A 15,067-nucleotide genomic window follows, 5' to 3' on the forward strand; every position below is an offset into this window, starting at 1 on the left:
TGTTCAAGTCTTGACTCAATACCTTCCTCAGCTCCTGCTTTTGATCGTCTTTACACTTGCAAAGTAAAGGGCGCCACAGTGACGAGATGTTAACTACCTCGCCGGGTATACAGGAGGTCGTGGGTTCGATCCCGACCCGGACACCTGTATATTTGGAGTTTGCATATTCTCCCCATGGTCGCGTGGATTTTTTTCCGAGTCCTCCGGTTTTTCCCTCCGCATTTAGAATCAACGCTCGTTTAGAGTATTTGGCTGCTATAAATTTCGACAAGCTCAGTGGGCTTTACCTGCAAAAATTAAAACGGTCGTAAATCTCCCCACCCACCTGGCCCCATGCGTACAGCATCTTGAGACGTGGTAAGACCTAGAGGCTTAGAAGTAAATTAAAATAGTAATATATTCAGCTTGTGCTGATGCCCCTCTGTAAGTCACCGATGTCCCATGTTGCATTGAGCAAACGCCATGTTTGACTGCAGTAAATAAAACAAAACAACAACACGCAGCATTTAAAACAGTGCACCGGCTTTATTCTCCCGAGAATCCCATCGTGCGCACGCGACGTATACTCACGCGGCAGACTCTAGAGAATAATAGCGGCCCTTCACCTTCCCGTCAGTGATCGTCTACTTAAGCGTCTATTCTTTACGCACTACAGAATAGTAAAAGCCGACACAGAGCACCCCCCCCCCAGCCCAAGCGGAGTGGAACGGTTTCGAACAGCCGCACAGACCCGACGCCAGCAAAACTAAAAAAAAAAAGCAAAGGCACTCTCTAACAAGGCGCAAGCGAGCGCCTTTCTATTCCCAGGTTTGTGTTTCAAGAGCTGCAGAATCCGAGAGCGGAGTTCCACCGTGCGCGCCCTTGAGCGGCGAGGCTGCGCACTGAACGTTCGTCTAAACCACCGTTCACCACGTGTCTGCTTTTGATGGTCTTCTGATGCACGGTGGAGTTGATACTTAGTTTTTAAACTTCCTAACACATGCTGCACCGGTACCACAATTTATTGTCAACAAGTTGCAGTGCCACAGCACTGGTCAAGACAAAAGGCAATGTTAAGTGGCTCTTTACTGTGTTTGTTGATGTGTTTTTGCTTTGTTGTTCGGTACAATGTCCGACGTTTTGTTGCACGTGCAGGGCAGCTTCTTCAGGAACTGTTCGGTTCAGCCGTTTACAGTTAAGTTCTTGAAAAAGCTTCACCCGGCACACGCAGAGAAACGTCGGACGTCGTGCCAGACGAGACGCGGTGCAATGCATGGGAGTGCTATGAAGAGGTCGCTTTAAAGAGACGTGTGCATGTTGAACTTCCTTTGCACCATACGTATCAAACCGTGGTTTTGGTGCGAGCGTCAGTGGCGCGAGGAAAGGGGACCTAATGCAGAGATACGGCGAAAGGATACAAAGTGGACTTCAAAAGCAAATAGCACCCCACCCCCTCCACAGCCAAATATTTCACACTGCATATTTTTTTCCAACACGTTATATTTGTATTCTTTTTTTTTAAAACCTTCCAGCTATGCGACCTGCACTCTTGCATTCCAATCCACGTCGTCTCCGCGTCCGCCAACGCGGCTTCATTCCCGCTCGGGAGGTGCCCACTAGGGATGGCATCGCGACATCGCACAGCGGGGGAGGCGGTGGGGGGGGGGGCTGGAGCCAGGTTGGCAGGCGGGGAACGCAATGCCCGGGTTTAATTTCGGACTTCGGTCGTCTCCGACACGACGCTGCCATCCTGCGTCTCGATCGACTTGATGATGACCGTCTTGGACGACCTGGGGATGGCGCTCTCGTAGTGGGAAGTCAGGTCTGCCGGAGAAAAACAAAGCAGTCGGGAGTGAATTGAAGCAACTCGCGCGTTTTATACGTTGGCATCGCACGGTGGATCGTGGTTGCGCTGGTTAGGTTAGGGCAGGCTTCTTCACTCATTTTCAGAGGGGGTGGGGGGAGAGCCACTTTCGCCGATAAGACATCAACGGTGCGAGGGCCGCCACACGTTTGAAACCCTTGGGTTTGACAGCACGATGATGGCGGTGTTTTCACTTGTTGTGTCTTGTCAGAGGCCTCGTTAAAAGAAGGCCACCAGGGGCCGCCAGTGGCCTGCGGGCCTTGCAATGAAGGACACCGCGTTCGGGTGTGTGGGTGGGAAGATTCATCGTGGGTTCAAATTTTGTTCACGAGTGAGCTCAGGTCTACGGTTCTCCAGGTTACGCGACACGAGTTCCACTTTGTGGGACGTCAACAGGGGTTTTTCTATGGATAGACTCGGCATTGGCACAGGAATGTGGAATTGCCACCACTGAGAAACTACTTTGTGTTTGATGCACTGTTTATTATATGAACAGCGATGATAATGATGAAAGTTATTACAAAGATGATATTGAAGACAATGATGATGATTATGATAATGATGAAGATGAACACGACAATGATTATGACAACAAAGACGACGACTACGACGATGATGACCTGTGATCACAATCGCGACAACGGTGAATTTACCGTCATCCCCAAAGCTGTAGCTGTAGTTCCTGGGGTTCCTCCCTCTGGCCCCGGCAAGGGACGACAGCCTGCAGGACCACGGGCGACAGCACACACAGCAAAGCACGACCCAACAAACGAGCATCTCAGAACAAGCAAAATACAAATCACCCCGGGCCCTGAAAACCCGCGCCGAATGCGCGTGCGTGCGTGCGTACGTGCGTGACACTCACCGGTCCTCCTCGCCCTCCAGCAGCTTGCCGTAGGTCGCGATCTCGATGTCGAGCGCCAGCTTCACGTTCATCAGCTCCTGGTAGTCGCGCACATGCTGCGCCATTTGGCGGCGGCTGTCGGCCAGCTCCTGCTCCAGGTCGGCGATCCTCTGCTTGGCGTCCTTCACCGCCTGCTCGCCGAGATCTTCCGCCTCGGCCACTGCGCGCTCCGCTTGCCCGCGCTGCGCAACCACACGCACACCTGTGACCATGTGCTTGCGGGCTTGTGTGCCGGTGGGCACAGGCGTGTTTGTGTGTTGTACTATTTGCGGGCGACTGCCTCAAATGGGCATCTTCCGCACAGTTTAATCATCTCTATTAGTGCTGGTCACCCACCACCTCGTGTGCCGTGCCGGCCGTTATTCGGTGCTACTTGCTAACAGCACTTGCCCAAGCTGCCTGTCAAGGCTACAGGAGGGATGATTTGCCTCTGCTCACCTGTTGCTTCAGCCTCTGGACCTCGCTCGTGAGGCTCTTGATGGTTCGCAACAAATCGTTCAGCTCCTGCTTGGAGTTGCGGATGTCCTCGTTGGATTTGTCTGCGGACGCGTTGATGTCCTCAAACTGTCGCAAAGCCGTGAGGGGGGGGGGGTGGAGGGAACACACGAAAAAAAACATGCTCAATGGTGCCTGACGGATCCCGGCCCCCTTCGTCTCTCCCGTGGTCACAAACCTTTTCTCTCCCAGGGCTCCACGTGTGGACAGCAATGGAAATGCGATGGAAATCATGGCGATGAAAATGTGATAATAGCAATTACGACGACGACGGTGGTGGTGGTGATGACGGTAACGACATCGACGATTGACGATCGTGGTGCTGGTGCTGGTCCTCACCTTGACCTTGTAGAAGTCCTCGGCCTCTTGCCGGCTCTGCTGGGCCAAGGCCTCGTACTGGGAGCGGACGCTCGCCACGATGTCGTCCATGTTGAAGTGGCGGTTCGTGTCGACCTCCACCGTCAGCGAGATGTTGTTCATCTGCGCATGCAGCTCGCGCAGCTCCTGCGAAGCCGAGACAAGAAGCGCATTGGCGAGATGTTAACTCCCTCGCCCAGTATGCAGGAGGTCGTGGGTTCGATCCCGACCCGGACACCTGCTGTATATTTCGAGCTCGCATGTTCTCCCCGTGGTCGTGTGAAATTTGTTCCGTTTTTTCCCTCCACATTTACAAACAACGTGCGTTTAGAGCATTTGGCTGCTATAAATGTCGACGTGATGAGCCACTTCATCGAGCGACGCGAGGGGAGGGGTCAACGTGGCTCGGCCAAACAATGGTGAATCACCGCCAAAGCGTGTCGATGAACTGGCTCACGATTCTCCGCGTCATGATTGATTCGAGTTGTCGATTCTATTTGGTCCCGTTATCTACCACCTCGTTTGTATTGACTGCAATCGTATTGTGGACTTGCACGGCTTCGTTCGTGCCAACTGGCATTAATTGTAGAATTTGGGTAATAATTTACAAGAAATGCAAATTAGCTGCGTGCATATAAGCAAGGGCTAGAGTTGCAAATAAACCGCCACATTCCGAATGTCTTTTGCCAATGGATTGAAAATTATTTCAGCTTTTGCGGTCGACGCGTTCACGAACAACAACAAACCGTCAACGTTCGCCGCGCAAATTCCTGCCTTGCGGAAGACACCGCACCGGCCATGCGAGGCGGTGACGGACAACGCTTAACCGCAGCCAAGCGAGCGCGAGCGCGAGCGAGGCAAACCCAGTTCCCCCTCGCCTCAAGTCGCCATTTGCCTACGGCTCGCCATGAAACTCTGCGCGCGTGTTCCTCAATAGCACCGTGATCTAAAATACGTCAAATGGGTTTGCATGCGTGCATTTATGCCGAACTTCTTTTGCACCATGCGCACCTCGGATTAGCACGGTCGGCTCCATACGGTGTGAAAAAAGTTCAACATACATACGTATAGGCGACTACTCCGGGACAAGTACCTTCTGCAAAGTCAGTAATAGAGAGCTCCGTAGGCATGGAGCGGACAATGAGAATTTGGGACGTTTTTTTTTGGGATTTGCCTTCGATTTGCCTCGTTCGCTGTGCAAAGTATCTGCTTTAAATAAACAAGCGGGATGAAAACTTCAGAATACTGCTCAATGTACAGCGTGGTCCAGATGTCTTGTGGCCCCCATTTAATCCTCTAAAACGTAATTGTTTGGATACCAACATAGGGATGTGAAAACCGAATTGAATAAGCAAAGGAAAAAAATGTTGGGGTCACAATACATCTGGACCACTCTGATTGGTGAAGGTGGTGGGGGTGGGTGGTCGTGCCGCTCAAGTTAGCCGCGGCCAGGAATACAACTCAGGTGGCCCAGGCCATGGGCACAGTGTGCTAACCACTGCGCCACCGCTCACCCCTGACGTAACAATTCAAAGCTAATATTTAATGGAATGCCAAACAAGCATCAGCCAGCGGCAGGTACTGTGCACCGAGCCTCGGGACGAAAAGCAGAAGTTACGTTTTTTTGCTCCTCAGAGTCCATTTATTTGACCATACCCTCACAGGAACCGGTGATGGCGGGGAGCGTTAGACACGGGACGATAGAAGTTCGGCACAACATTAGACGCTCTTATTCACCTGAAGACGGAAGCTTGTGATGCCTCCGAAACGTCGTGATTTTTATTTTATTTTTATTTTACTTTTATAAATTTAATTTTTTTTTACCTACGTGACTTTACCGAAAAAACCTGAGAATATTAATCCTTGCAGTCACGAAAGCTTCAAATCTAGAATTAGACGCTCTGCGCTTAGCTCTGCCAACCGCCAATTATAAGCACGGCCCTCCCCGCAGCCGCCTCCGCGCCGCCGCGAGACGCACGGCGGTCACCCCGTCCAGGCTGGACGCCGCCAAACTTGCGGGACCGATTTGATCAGAGGCCCACCGCGCGCTCGCTCTCACCTCTTCGTAGATCCTCCGCAGGAAGTCGATCTCGTCGGTCAGCCCCTCCAGCCGAGCTTCCAGCTCCACCTTGTTGAGGTGGGCGTCGTCGAAATCCTACAAAACGCAACGGTCGTGAACGTTGAACAGAAGCCACGTGGGGGGCGTCCCGGAAGTGTCCAGAGGCTCCTGGTCTCAATGGGGCATTCGTTGTTGTTGATATTGTGAATAATGTTTACAGCCATTTGCCAATCCACTGCTGGATGTATGCAACACCACGTCGGTGTCGGACACAACAGGGGGGGGTGTTATGGCCGTACTTCACCGCGCTGGTCAATATTCGGGTGTGGTGAAGCTTGGAGATAGGCGGAGGTGGTGCGGATTCAGACACCGCCGACAGCCGACGTTAGCCGTGGTCAGGAATTAGATCGATGCTATCCTCCGCATAAACCACTCCACTCACCTGCAGTTTGCCGTGGATTAAAAAAACATGGATATTAGGGATGAGGTTACTGCCACTGTTAGTTGGCTCCTTTTATCTGCGCACGTTGGCATTTGCGGGTAGACCCACCACCTCTTGAAAGATTAGATGCCGAATAAGAGCATTGGCTGGTGGCAGAAAACAGCGACTTTCTGCAGATCGAGTGGCGACACCGCACCGGGAGATGTTCATTTACCGACCGTGTAAATTATCAAGCGGCGCGTAGCCGCACGTGTTGCCTGGGCCCCGTCTCACGGCTGTAACGCTCCGACCCCGTGCCCCCTACTGAACATATCTGTGAAAAATCGCTTTATTGCTCATCGGATTTCTCCAGTATGAATAAATATTCTGACTCCCATGTGGCTGTGGTGGAGTGCCGTGCTCAGGGCACGGCGCGCGCGAATGTCCCTGCTCACCTTCTTGATGAGGACGAACTCGTTCTCAGCGTGATTGCGGTTGTTCAGCTCCGTCTCGTACCTAAACGTCGACGGATAAAAGCGTTTTCATTAAAACTCAAGTGGACAGATTACCATGCGTGTGTATAGTATGTATACACACGCATGTCGAGTTTCTTTCGCGCTGTACGTATATAGAGTCGCGTACATAAGCGTGTGGAGGTTGAGTAGGGCAAGGAGTTGTGAGAGTGAGCAGTGAGGAGCAGAGTGGTTCTAGATTTGAAGCTTTCGTGACTGCAAGGATTCATATTTTTAGGTTTTTTCGGTAAAGTCACGTAGGTAAAAAAAGAAAATTAATAAAAGTAAAATGACAATAAAATAAAATCACGACGTTTCGGAGGCAACACAAGCTTCCGTCTTCAGGTGGAACCGTCACAGCACGATAGCTGTATCCAGCTGTGACGGTTCCACCAGAAGACGGAAGCTTGTGTTGCCTCCAAAACGTCGTGATTTTTATTTTATTTTTACTTTTATTAATTTATATTTTTTACCTACGTGACCTTACCGAAAAAACCTAAGAATAGGAGCAGAGTGGATTGAGAGGGAGGTGATAGGAGAGTGTGCGGAGGGGAGCAAGAGTAGAGCGTGGCGAGAGGAGAGAGATGGGCCAGTGCGTGGAGGAATGTAGAGTGAGAGGAGAGAGGGGGGGGGCGGTAGGAGAGTGCGTGGAGGAGGGGAGATCGCCATCCGTACTTGTTCTTGAACTCCTCCACCACGCCCTGCATGTGCCCCACGTCCGACTGCAGGTGCTCCTTGTTCTCCTGCAGCACCTCGAGCTGGCGCCTGAGGCCGCGGATGTACTCCTGGTAGATGTCCTCCAGGTTCGACTTGTCATCGCCCTTCGCCTGCAGCACCTTCCACTGAGCCTCCAGCACCGAGCGCTGCTGCTCCAGGGAGCGAACCTAAGTGCACGTTCGTTAGGGACATTTAGCTCTCGTTAACAGCGCCATGGGGGTTTGGAGGGAGAATGGGGCAGGGCACGGTAGTTTCCGCCATCCTTCAGAGCAGTCCCATTAGCACGGTCGGCTACGTACGGTGCGAAAGAAGTTCAACGTACATAAATTCCAGTCTGTCACCGAGATATCACGCTTCTGTAGCTACTAACGTACCGTAGTTACTGTTCCCACCAACTTCGCTCATCGGCTCCTAAACCCATGTGAAGGAGTCGGGACTAGCAGCCGCCCACTCACCACACTGCAGGTCAAATCGCTTCTCTTTTCGGCTTCTTTCCTCGCACCACTCGACTTTGGAATTTCCTCCCATCGTTTCTTCCCCAAGTTCTTACAATAATAGCCTCGCTCACTCAATTCGAGAAACATCAAAACACGAATATTAAACCTTCCACGGTGCCGCTTGTTGCTGGGTCACGTGACTCTTTGGGCCTTTGGTGGTCAACCACGAGCAAGAAAGAGACATATATATCTGTCGGAGCCTCAGAATGAGCTGATGGGCCTCAGGGCAGGCCTCATCTGGATTTTTTTCTCAGGGCCTCCAAAAAAAACGTTTTTCGACCACCCTTCGTTGTGAGTGACAGGGGGCGGTTGTGTTGCTCTCTGGAGATTAATGGAGTCGTTGTCCCAATTCATGAGCAGTAGCATCAATGTCTTCATCATCATTGCGGTCTCCAGCATGATCGATATTGCCATCCCTGTCGTTGTCGACTTCGGCATGAAAATGTTTTTCATCGCCATCATCATGACCATCACCGTCATCAGCATTACCAATTTCTTTGCCACCATCGCTCTCAACAGCATCATCATCATCAAGATAATAGTTGGAATTGTGTGACCATAAAGGAATTCAATAAGTTCAGTCTGTCACTTGACTCTTGATTAACAATTTTTAATGTTGTGGAATTACTCTGCAAACACCTCAAGTAGTAACTAATTGGCACGTTTTGCTTACGTGACAACCCTTACTGGCTTTGTCGGATGATGGAGGGTTACGACATATTTATACTTACGCGATCTAACCCAAAAACCTTTATTATGAATCACCCTTCATTATTTTAACGTTTGGGAAGTTTAAGTGTTTTATAAAAAAAAAAGTCAACTTGAAAAAATACAGATATGAACCAACCACCTTATTTAAATTACTATAAAAATATGACAATTTGTATAAACATTACTACAGTTAAAATAAATGTGCAGAGAGCCATACATTGAATGGAATGCGTGTGGAGTCTGGGGATCAGTTGCTACTGCTAAAATGGCACAAACATCAGCTTTTCCACTCGTCGTTTTTAAGACCCGGAGTGGATTTCTCGCCTCGCCCGCTCTCCCGGTCTGCGCTCACTGCATCCGTCACAGCTCAGTTGACACTGCAGACCCTGCTGGGTAACTCAATCCTCTTGCATAAACAGCACACTCACTGTACCGCCCACATACACAGGTAGCGTGTGTGTGGGCGATACAATAAACGGGTGTGGTGGAGTGCTGTTGGTGATCACCTATTAAGGCCAGCACGGTGTGGTAAGGACCACTCCCTGCCTCCTTTGTCCCCCTCCCATTGCCGATGTTGACACACACCGTTTCAGGTACTCATTCAATGCAGAGTTGACCTTGGGGAGGCCCAGGACAGGTTCTGATCTTGCTCTGCCACGAGTGTTAGCCATGGTTGGGAATGTAACTCGGGTCACCAGGTCGTGTGGGTGCGCTAACCACTGTACCACGGCTCCTCACAGCAAACTAACAAGGCCCTACATGCACACAGTATTTCTCTAACAACCAACTAAACCCCAAAACACACAATGCATTAGCCTAATGCTCCTAAGCATTAATATCTGCATGTGCATTGTCAACGAAAAGTAAAACTTCAGTTTTATGGATGAAGTTAATGAATGTAATTTACTCATTAATTATGGAAAAGGTTTACGTCCTACATGCGTGTACAACCACTTTGGTCATTTCGGGGCTGGATGAGGGACCTGCCCACGCCGTGCGGGTTGTGTGGGTTTTTGGCCATACTTCCCCAATAATGGACTAAGCTCTTATGTTGATGAGGAAGTTCTATAGCCCAGCCCTGGAGAATTAATATCATTCCTAGCGATGCCTTCTCGCAAAATTTTGACTTAAAACTTTCGTGACTGCAGGAATTCATATTCTTTGGTTCTTTCGGTAAAGTGTCGTAGATAAAAAATTAAATAAAAATAATACAAAATACAAAATAAAATAAAAACTCACGACGTTTGGATCGCAACACAAGCGGCCGCCTGATGACGACCGCTTGTGTTGCGATTGAAACGTCGTGAGTTTTTGGTTTTTAATTTTTATTTTGTATTATTATTTTATTTTCTATCTACGTGACTTTACCATGTTGACTGCCGAACGTGAAATGAGTGGAGGTTTTGCTATCCAAGGTTTGACCAAGGAAGGATGAGGCATGACACGTGGACTTACTTATTGTTGCTAAATGGGTGGGGGATATGCACAGGACTGTTTAATGCGTGTACTGCGTAGTGGTTGGAGATACACGCATGCACGCATGCATGCATACGCTCATCTATAATAAATGCACGCACCAAAAGTCACAAGTTCAAACAGGTACACACACCTGTAGCGTACATGCAGAAAGAACAACCACACAGGTAACACCACGCAAGTGTGTACACATGCATGATACACACGAGTCTGAACTACAAACCATTTTTATTTGTCTTCTTAGGTTTTTTCGGTAAAGTCACGTAGGTATTTTTATTGACCAAGTAAGGCCCACGGATCTGTGTAGCTCTTTTTTAGAAGCGACCTGGCCACCAATAACAGCTAAACTAAGTGGCTTATCGTGTTGTACTTTATAGCAGCCAAATACTGTAAATGCACGTCGATTCCAAATGGAGGAAAAACCGGAGGAACCGGAGAGAAATCCACGCGACCACGGGGAGAACACACAAACTCCAAATATACAGCAGGCGTCAGGGTCGGGATCGAGCCCACGACCTCCTGCGTACCAGGCGATGTAAGTTAACATCGAATCACCGTGGCGCCCTGAACACACCTACAACTCACGAACCTATCACACATGCTAGAACAGACACACACACACCTATAACGCTGCATCGGATATACACACACACACACATCTATATATTATCTGAACCACACACACACACCTTGTTACACAAACACCTGAAATATCACAATCTTCCAAAAAAACATTTTTACGCACACACATCAACAAAATACACAGAAACATGCCTGAATATTGCAACGCCTCTACATGTAAATATGAGGCACCTCAAAATAGATATAAGTGTAATATTGCAACTTAAACAAGACGCACGCCTGCATTATGCACACCAATAAATGATGACGCGCACTCATAGGTGTAAATACATACCTGAACATATTCACACACAGTGTGATCGTGTTCCAGTAACAACTTGTAATACACCTGTCCATTCTAAGACCCAGATTTTAAATAACACCTGGAGAGGTACAGCACCCTACTGTACTTGTAGATTTCAACTGCGAGCAATACCGTAGGATACACGTACTCGGCGCCTATGTATCCAACAGCTTGCAACAGACACCTGCACATTCTAACACAACCAAGACACAGATCCCCCGTATCGGCTTAGACGGTTGAGGCAAGTGCTGTTTGCGAGCACCTATGAAGGTCGGGACGGTACACGAAGGGGTGGGTGGGTGCCAGCACCACGCCCGACCGCCTTTGTCTCCCCAGTGGCGATGTTTACACACCGAACCAGGTACTCGTTTGAGGCTGAGTCGACCCGGGAATGGTTCAGGTAATCGTCACTACTCGTGTTGGGAGTAGCCGTGGGAGGGAATCGAACTTGGGCGGTCGGGTACGTAGCGCAGCGCGCTCACCGTTACGCTACCGCTCCCACACACATCTCATAAGAGATACAACTTCGTCCTACACACACCTGTATGCGATACACCTCATAGGTAATACACCTCCACACACACGCACACAACAACAACAACCACCGCCATTTGCCACGAAGTGTGGGTGACGTCGCCACGGCGCTTGTGCCAGGCTACGTGCACTTTAAGGCCACGTGAAGTGTCGAACGCCCGCTGGCAGGTCACGGACAACAGACCCAGCAGGTGCCGTGGGTTTTACCGACCGAGAGGAGTCGGAGACGACTGAGATGACACACACACACAGAGACAGACAGACAAGCACCTTGTCGATGAAGTTGGCGAAGCGGTCGTTGAGGCCCCTGATCTGATCCTTCTCCTGGCTCCTCACGTCCTGCACAGAGCGATCGATCTCGGGAGGGGGGGCTCCCGTGAACAGGACCCCCGCGGACGAGCGGGATGCACGGCCATCGTAACGAATGGACGAGCGAGCGCCTTTCAGACTACCCCCGGTCACCACCGACTTGCTGCTAAAGCCACGGTTGCGGAGGGACATCTCGCTGCTGGTGGCTTCCTGCGTTTCTACAAATATCAACCCTTTTTTACGATGGAGTCTTCCCCTACACCCGGAGCGTGAACGTGGCAGCGGTGAGCCGCGCGTGGTTTAGGACCTCTGAGCGAACTGCGTTCCAAAAAGTCTGTCTCCTCTCTCTCTCTCTCGTGGGCTGTGCGGTGATGCGCGGTGGGAGGGGAGCGTGGTGGCTTGCCTCGAGTCGCTTGGAGCCAGGTGACTTGCACACCTGGCCCTTATATAGGGGCCCGGGCGAAGGGGCGTCTGCTTTCGTTATCATTGGCCGAGGGCGGATTGCGCTGGCTTGGGATTACCGTAACCACACGCAAAGATAAAACTCCCCCGTAGAGCCTTTGCAAGACTCCCGGGGCAAGTGCTGTTGGGGAGCACCTATGAAGGCCAACACGGCGAACGCGATCGAGGGTGGTCGGCACCACGCCCGGTCGCCTTTGTCTCTCCGCATGCTGATGTTGATACACCACCGCACCAGGTAGTCATTGCAGGCTGAGTCGACCTAGGGGAGGCGCAGAATCGGTTCGGATTTTCGCCTCTGTTATTGGTTCGTGAGCGGGAATCGAACTCGAGTCGCCGCCGGGTTCGTAACGTGTTGCGCTAACCACTGCGCCACCGCTCCCTATTGGAGGTACTGTATTGTTAGCGAGCACCTATTAACGCCGGTGCGACACACACACACACGTGGTGGCGTATCCAGAACCACGCCCAGTTGCCTTTGTCTCCCCCAATGAAACACTGCAATGTTTCTCCATCTTAAACCAGGCACTCGTGCAAGTCTGAGTCGACCTAAACGAGGATCAAACAGGTTCGAGTACCACTTGCCACTGATGTTATCCGTGACTGGGAAATCAAACTTTGGTGGCCGGCGTTCGTAAGGCACAAATGCAAATGAGTGGGAATCAAACTCATGCTGCCGGGTTCGTTGCGCCAGTTACTCGAACCACGACACCACATATATATATTTTAACTGACTTTTGTGGCAAGTGCTGTTAGCACTGAGAAAGCCGTGAGGGTACCACGACGGAACGGGTGGCCAGTGCCACGCCCTTGCCTCCTTTGTCCCCTCCGATTGCTGATGTTGACACATTGCCCTGGAAGTGCTCATATTTAAGGCTGAGTCAACCTGGACGAGGACCCACGACCAGTTCAAATTATTCGTGAATGGTGGCCGTGAGTGGGAGTCAAACTCATGCTGCCGGGTTCGTTGCGCCAGTTACTCGAACCACAACACCACCGCTCTCTACACCAAAAAGACAAAAAATATCCCCCGTGTAGCCTTAACAGACTGTCGGGGCAAGTGCTGTTATCGAGCAAGGCACACGAGGGGGTGGGTGGCCAGCACCACGCCCGGCCGCCTTTGCCTCCCGAGTGACGATGTTTACACACCGCAGCAGGTACTCATTTGAGGCTGAGTCGACCAAGGGGAGGCCCAGGACCATTTCAGATAATCGTCACTGGTGATGGCCGTGAGCGGGAATCGAACCCGTGTAACGCCAGTGCGCTAACCACTATGCCACCGCTCCCCCATACCATCATCCCACCCACACACACGTATACACACACATACTTTTCACCTGCACATACGCACACACACACTCAACACTCACACGCGCGAGGCACAACGGGCGATGCTGCTGATGGGTGATCTTATCGGCTGGAATGCTTGGTGTGTCTGGGTGTGCTCAAATACTCCAACGCAGAACATTCGTGAATACGGGAATGCCTTCGTGAAGGCGTGGGCCTGCACTAACTTTACATCAGCTGCAGTGAATCAGAAGCCAGTGCTGTTATCACCACCCCATGCCCCGTGCGGTGATTCACAACAACAGAATTGGAGATGTATTCGGTGCTGTGTGGTCGATAACATACTCATCATTCTAATATTGTCCTAAAGCAGTCACCTTGGTAATCCAGCAATCACTGGTTCACTCCCAGACACGCGCTCACCGGCGGTGAGTCACCTACTCATCACTCATTTATGTATTTATGTTGAACTTCTTTCGCACCGTATGTAACCAACCGTGCTACCGCCTTGATTACTGCTAAGCATGAATTAAGTTGTCGATTCCTCCAGCCATGTGGAGGACTCAGGTCTGTCTACTGGACATCTGTGGGAGGAAAGAGCTTTATAGCTCATCGGATTCCTCCAATATAAATATTCTGATTCTGTCCACCAGACGGTGTCGTCTCATCCGCACTGCTCCACTTTGGAATTCCATCTTCCCATCGTCTTTTTCCCCACGTTTTATTGTCACCTTTCTCTCTCAATTCAAGATACGGGTTACACCTTACACCTGTACTATACATCTTGAATAGCGCGGTCTGTTGCTGACCACTTGGCATATTTAATATTTGACCCTCTGCTCAGCAAACCGTGCTTTAAAAGGACGTCGAACGTTTCCTGAAAAGCAATTTGAGACTTGGAAATAAACGACTGTGTTCGGTAACGCTGAGGGTGGGGCGGGCGGTGGTGGTCATTCGCGCGCTGCACTACGAACCCAGCCACCAGAGTTCGATTCCGGCCACGGGTAACATCAGTGGCAGGTGGTTTTCCTGAAGCAGAAGATTCAGTCACATTTGCAAATATGATTTGTAACTTTGATCCTTACCTGTGTATCAATAGTTCCACGTTAATGTGCTATTTCATTGAGGGACTACTTCTGTGTGTTATCTTGGTGTGGTCTGGGACTGTGATGTTGTTTTTGCTGCCTTGCCCAAGTTTGATGAATTAGACTTATGTAATATAATGAATGTATTTGTTATTAATATGTATTGACTTCATGGGAACCTCATTTGCCACTAAAAATATGATAATTGTTTTTTTACCCTTCTTTCTGACTCCTTGTAAAAAGGTATCAGTTTTGTTGCCAGATAGAAGGGTAAAAAAACAATTATCATGTATTGACTTGCTTACCTTTTCCCCTACTTTGCACTCCCGTCGTGTTTTTCTAGTGTTTGTTGTTGTAACTCGCTGACCCGCCCATACTGGACATTTGCGAATTAAGATCTTCCCGGCTAATTCAGATTTCTCCTGCAGTCTAAATGTTCTGATTCGGATATCAGAACCGGCATGCCCTCCCTCCCC

The 15,067-nt window shown here is 50.2% G+C and overlaps 1 protein-coding gene across 1 annotated transcript; it reads right to left on the minus strand.

The window, feature by feature from the left end:
- Positions 1–505: 505 nt before the first annotated feature.
- LOC144943438 (keratin, type II cytoskeletal 8-like) lies at positions 506–12,175 on the minus strand. The gene is made up of 9 exons (XM_078870855.1): positions 11,722–12,175; positions 7,267–7,475; positions 6,535–6,595; positions 5,659–5,754; positions 3,582–3,746; positions 3,186–3,311; positions 2,709–2,929; positions 2,497–2,564; positions 506–1,803 (listed from the first exon to the last, which is right to left on the minus strand). The coding sequence occupies exons 1-9, from the start codon at positions 11,950–11,952 to the stop codon at positions 1,688–1,690; spliced, it is 1,293 nt and encodes a 430-aa protein (XP_078726981.1). The 5' UTR covers positions 11,953–12,175; the 3' UTR covers positions 506–1,687.
- Positions 12,176–15,067: the final 2,892 nt, after the last annotated feature.

The sequence above is a fragment of the Lampetra fluviatilis genome, chromosome 31 (assembly GCF_964198595.1).
Source record: "Lampetra fluviatilis chromosome 31, kcLamFluv1.1, whole genome shotgun sequence".
NCBI classification, from domain to species: domain Eukaryota; kingdom Metazoa; phylum Chordata; class Hyperoartia; order Petromyzontiformes; family Petromyzontidae; genus Lampetra; species Lampetra fluviatilis.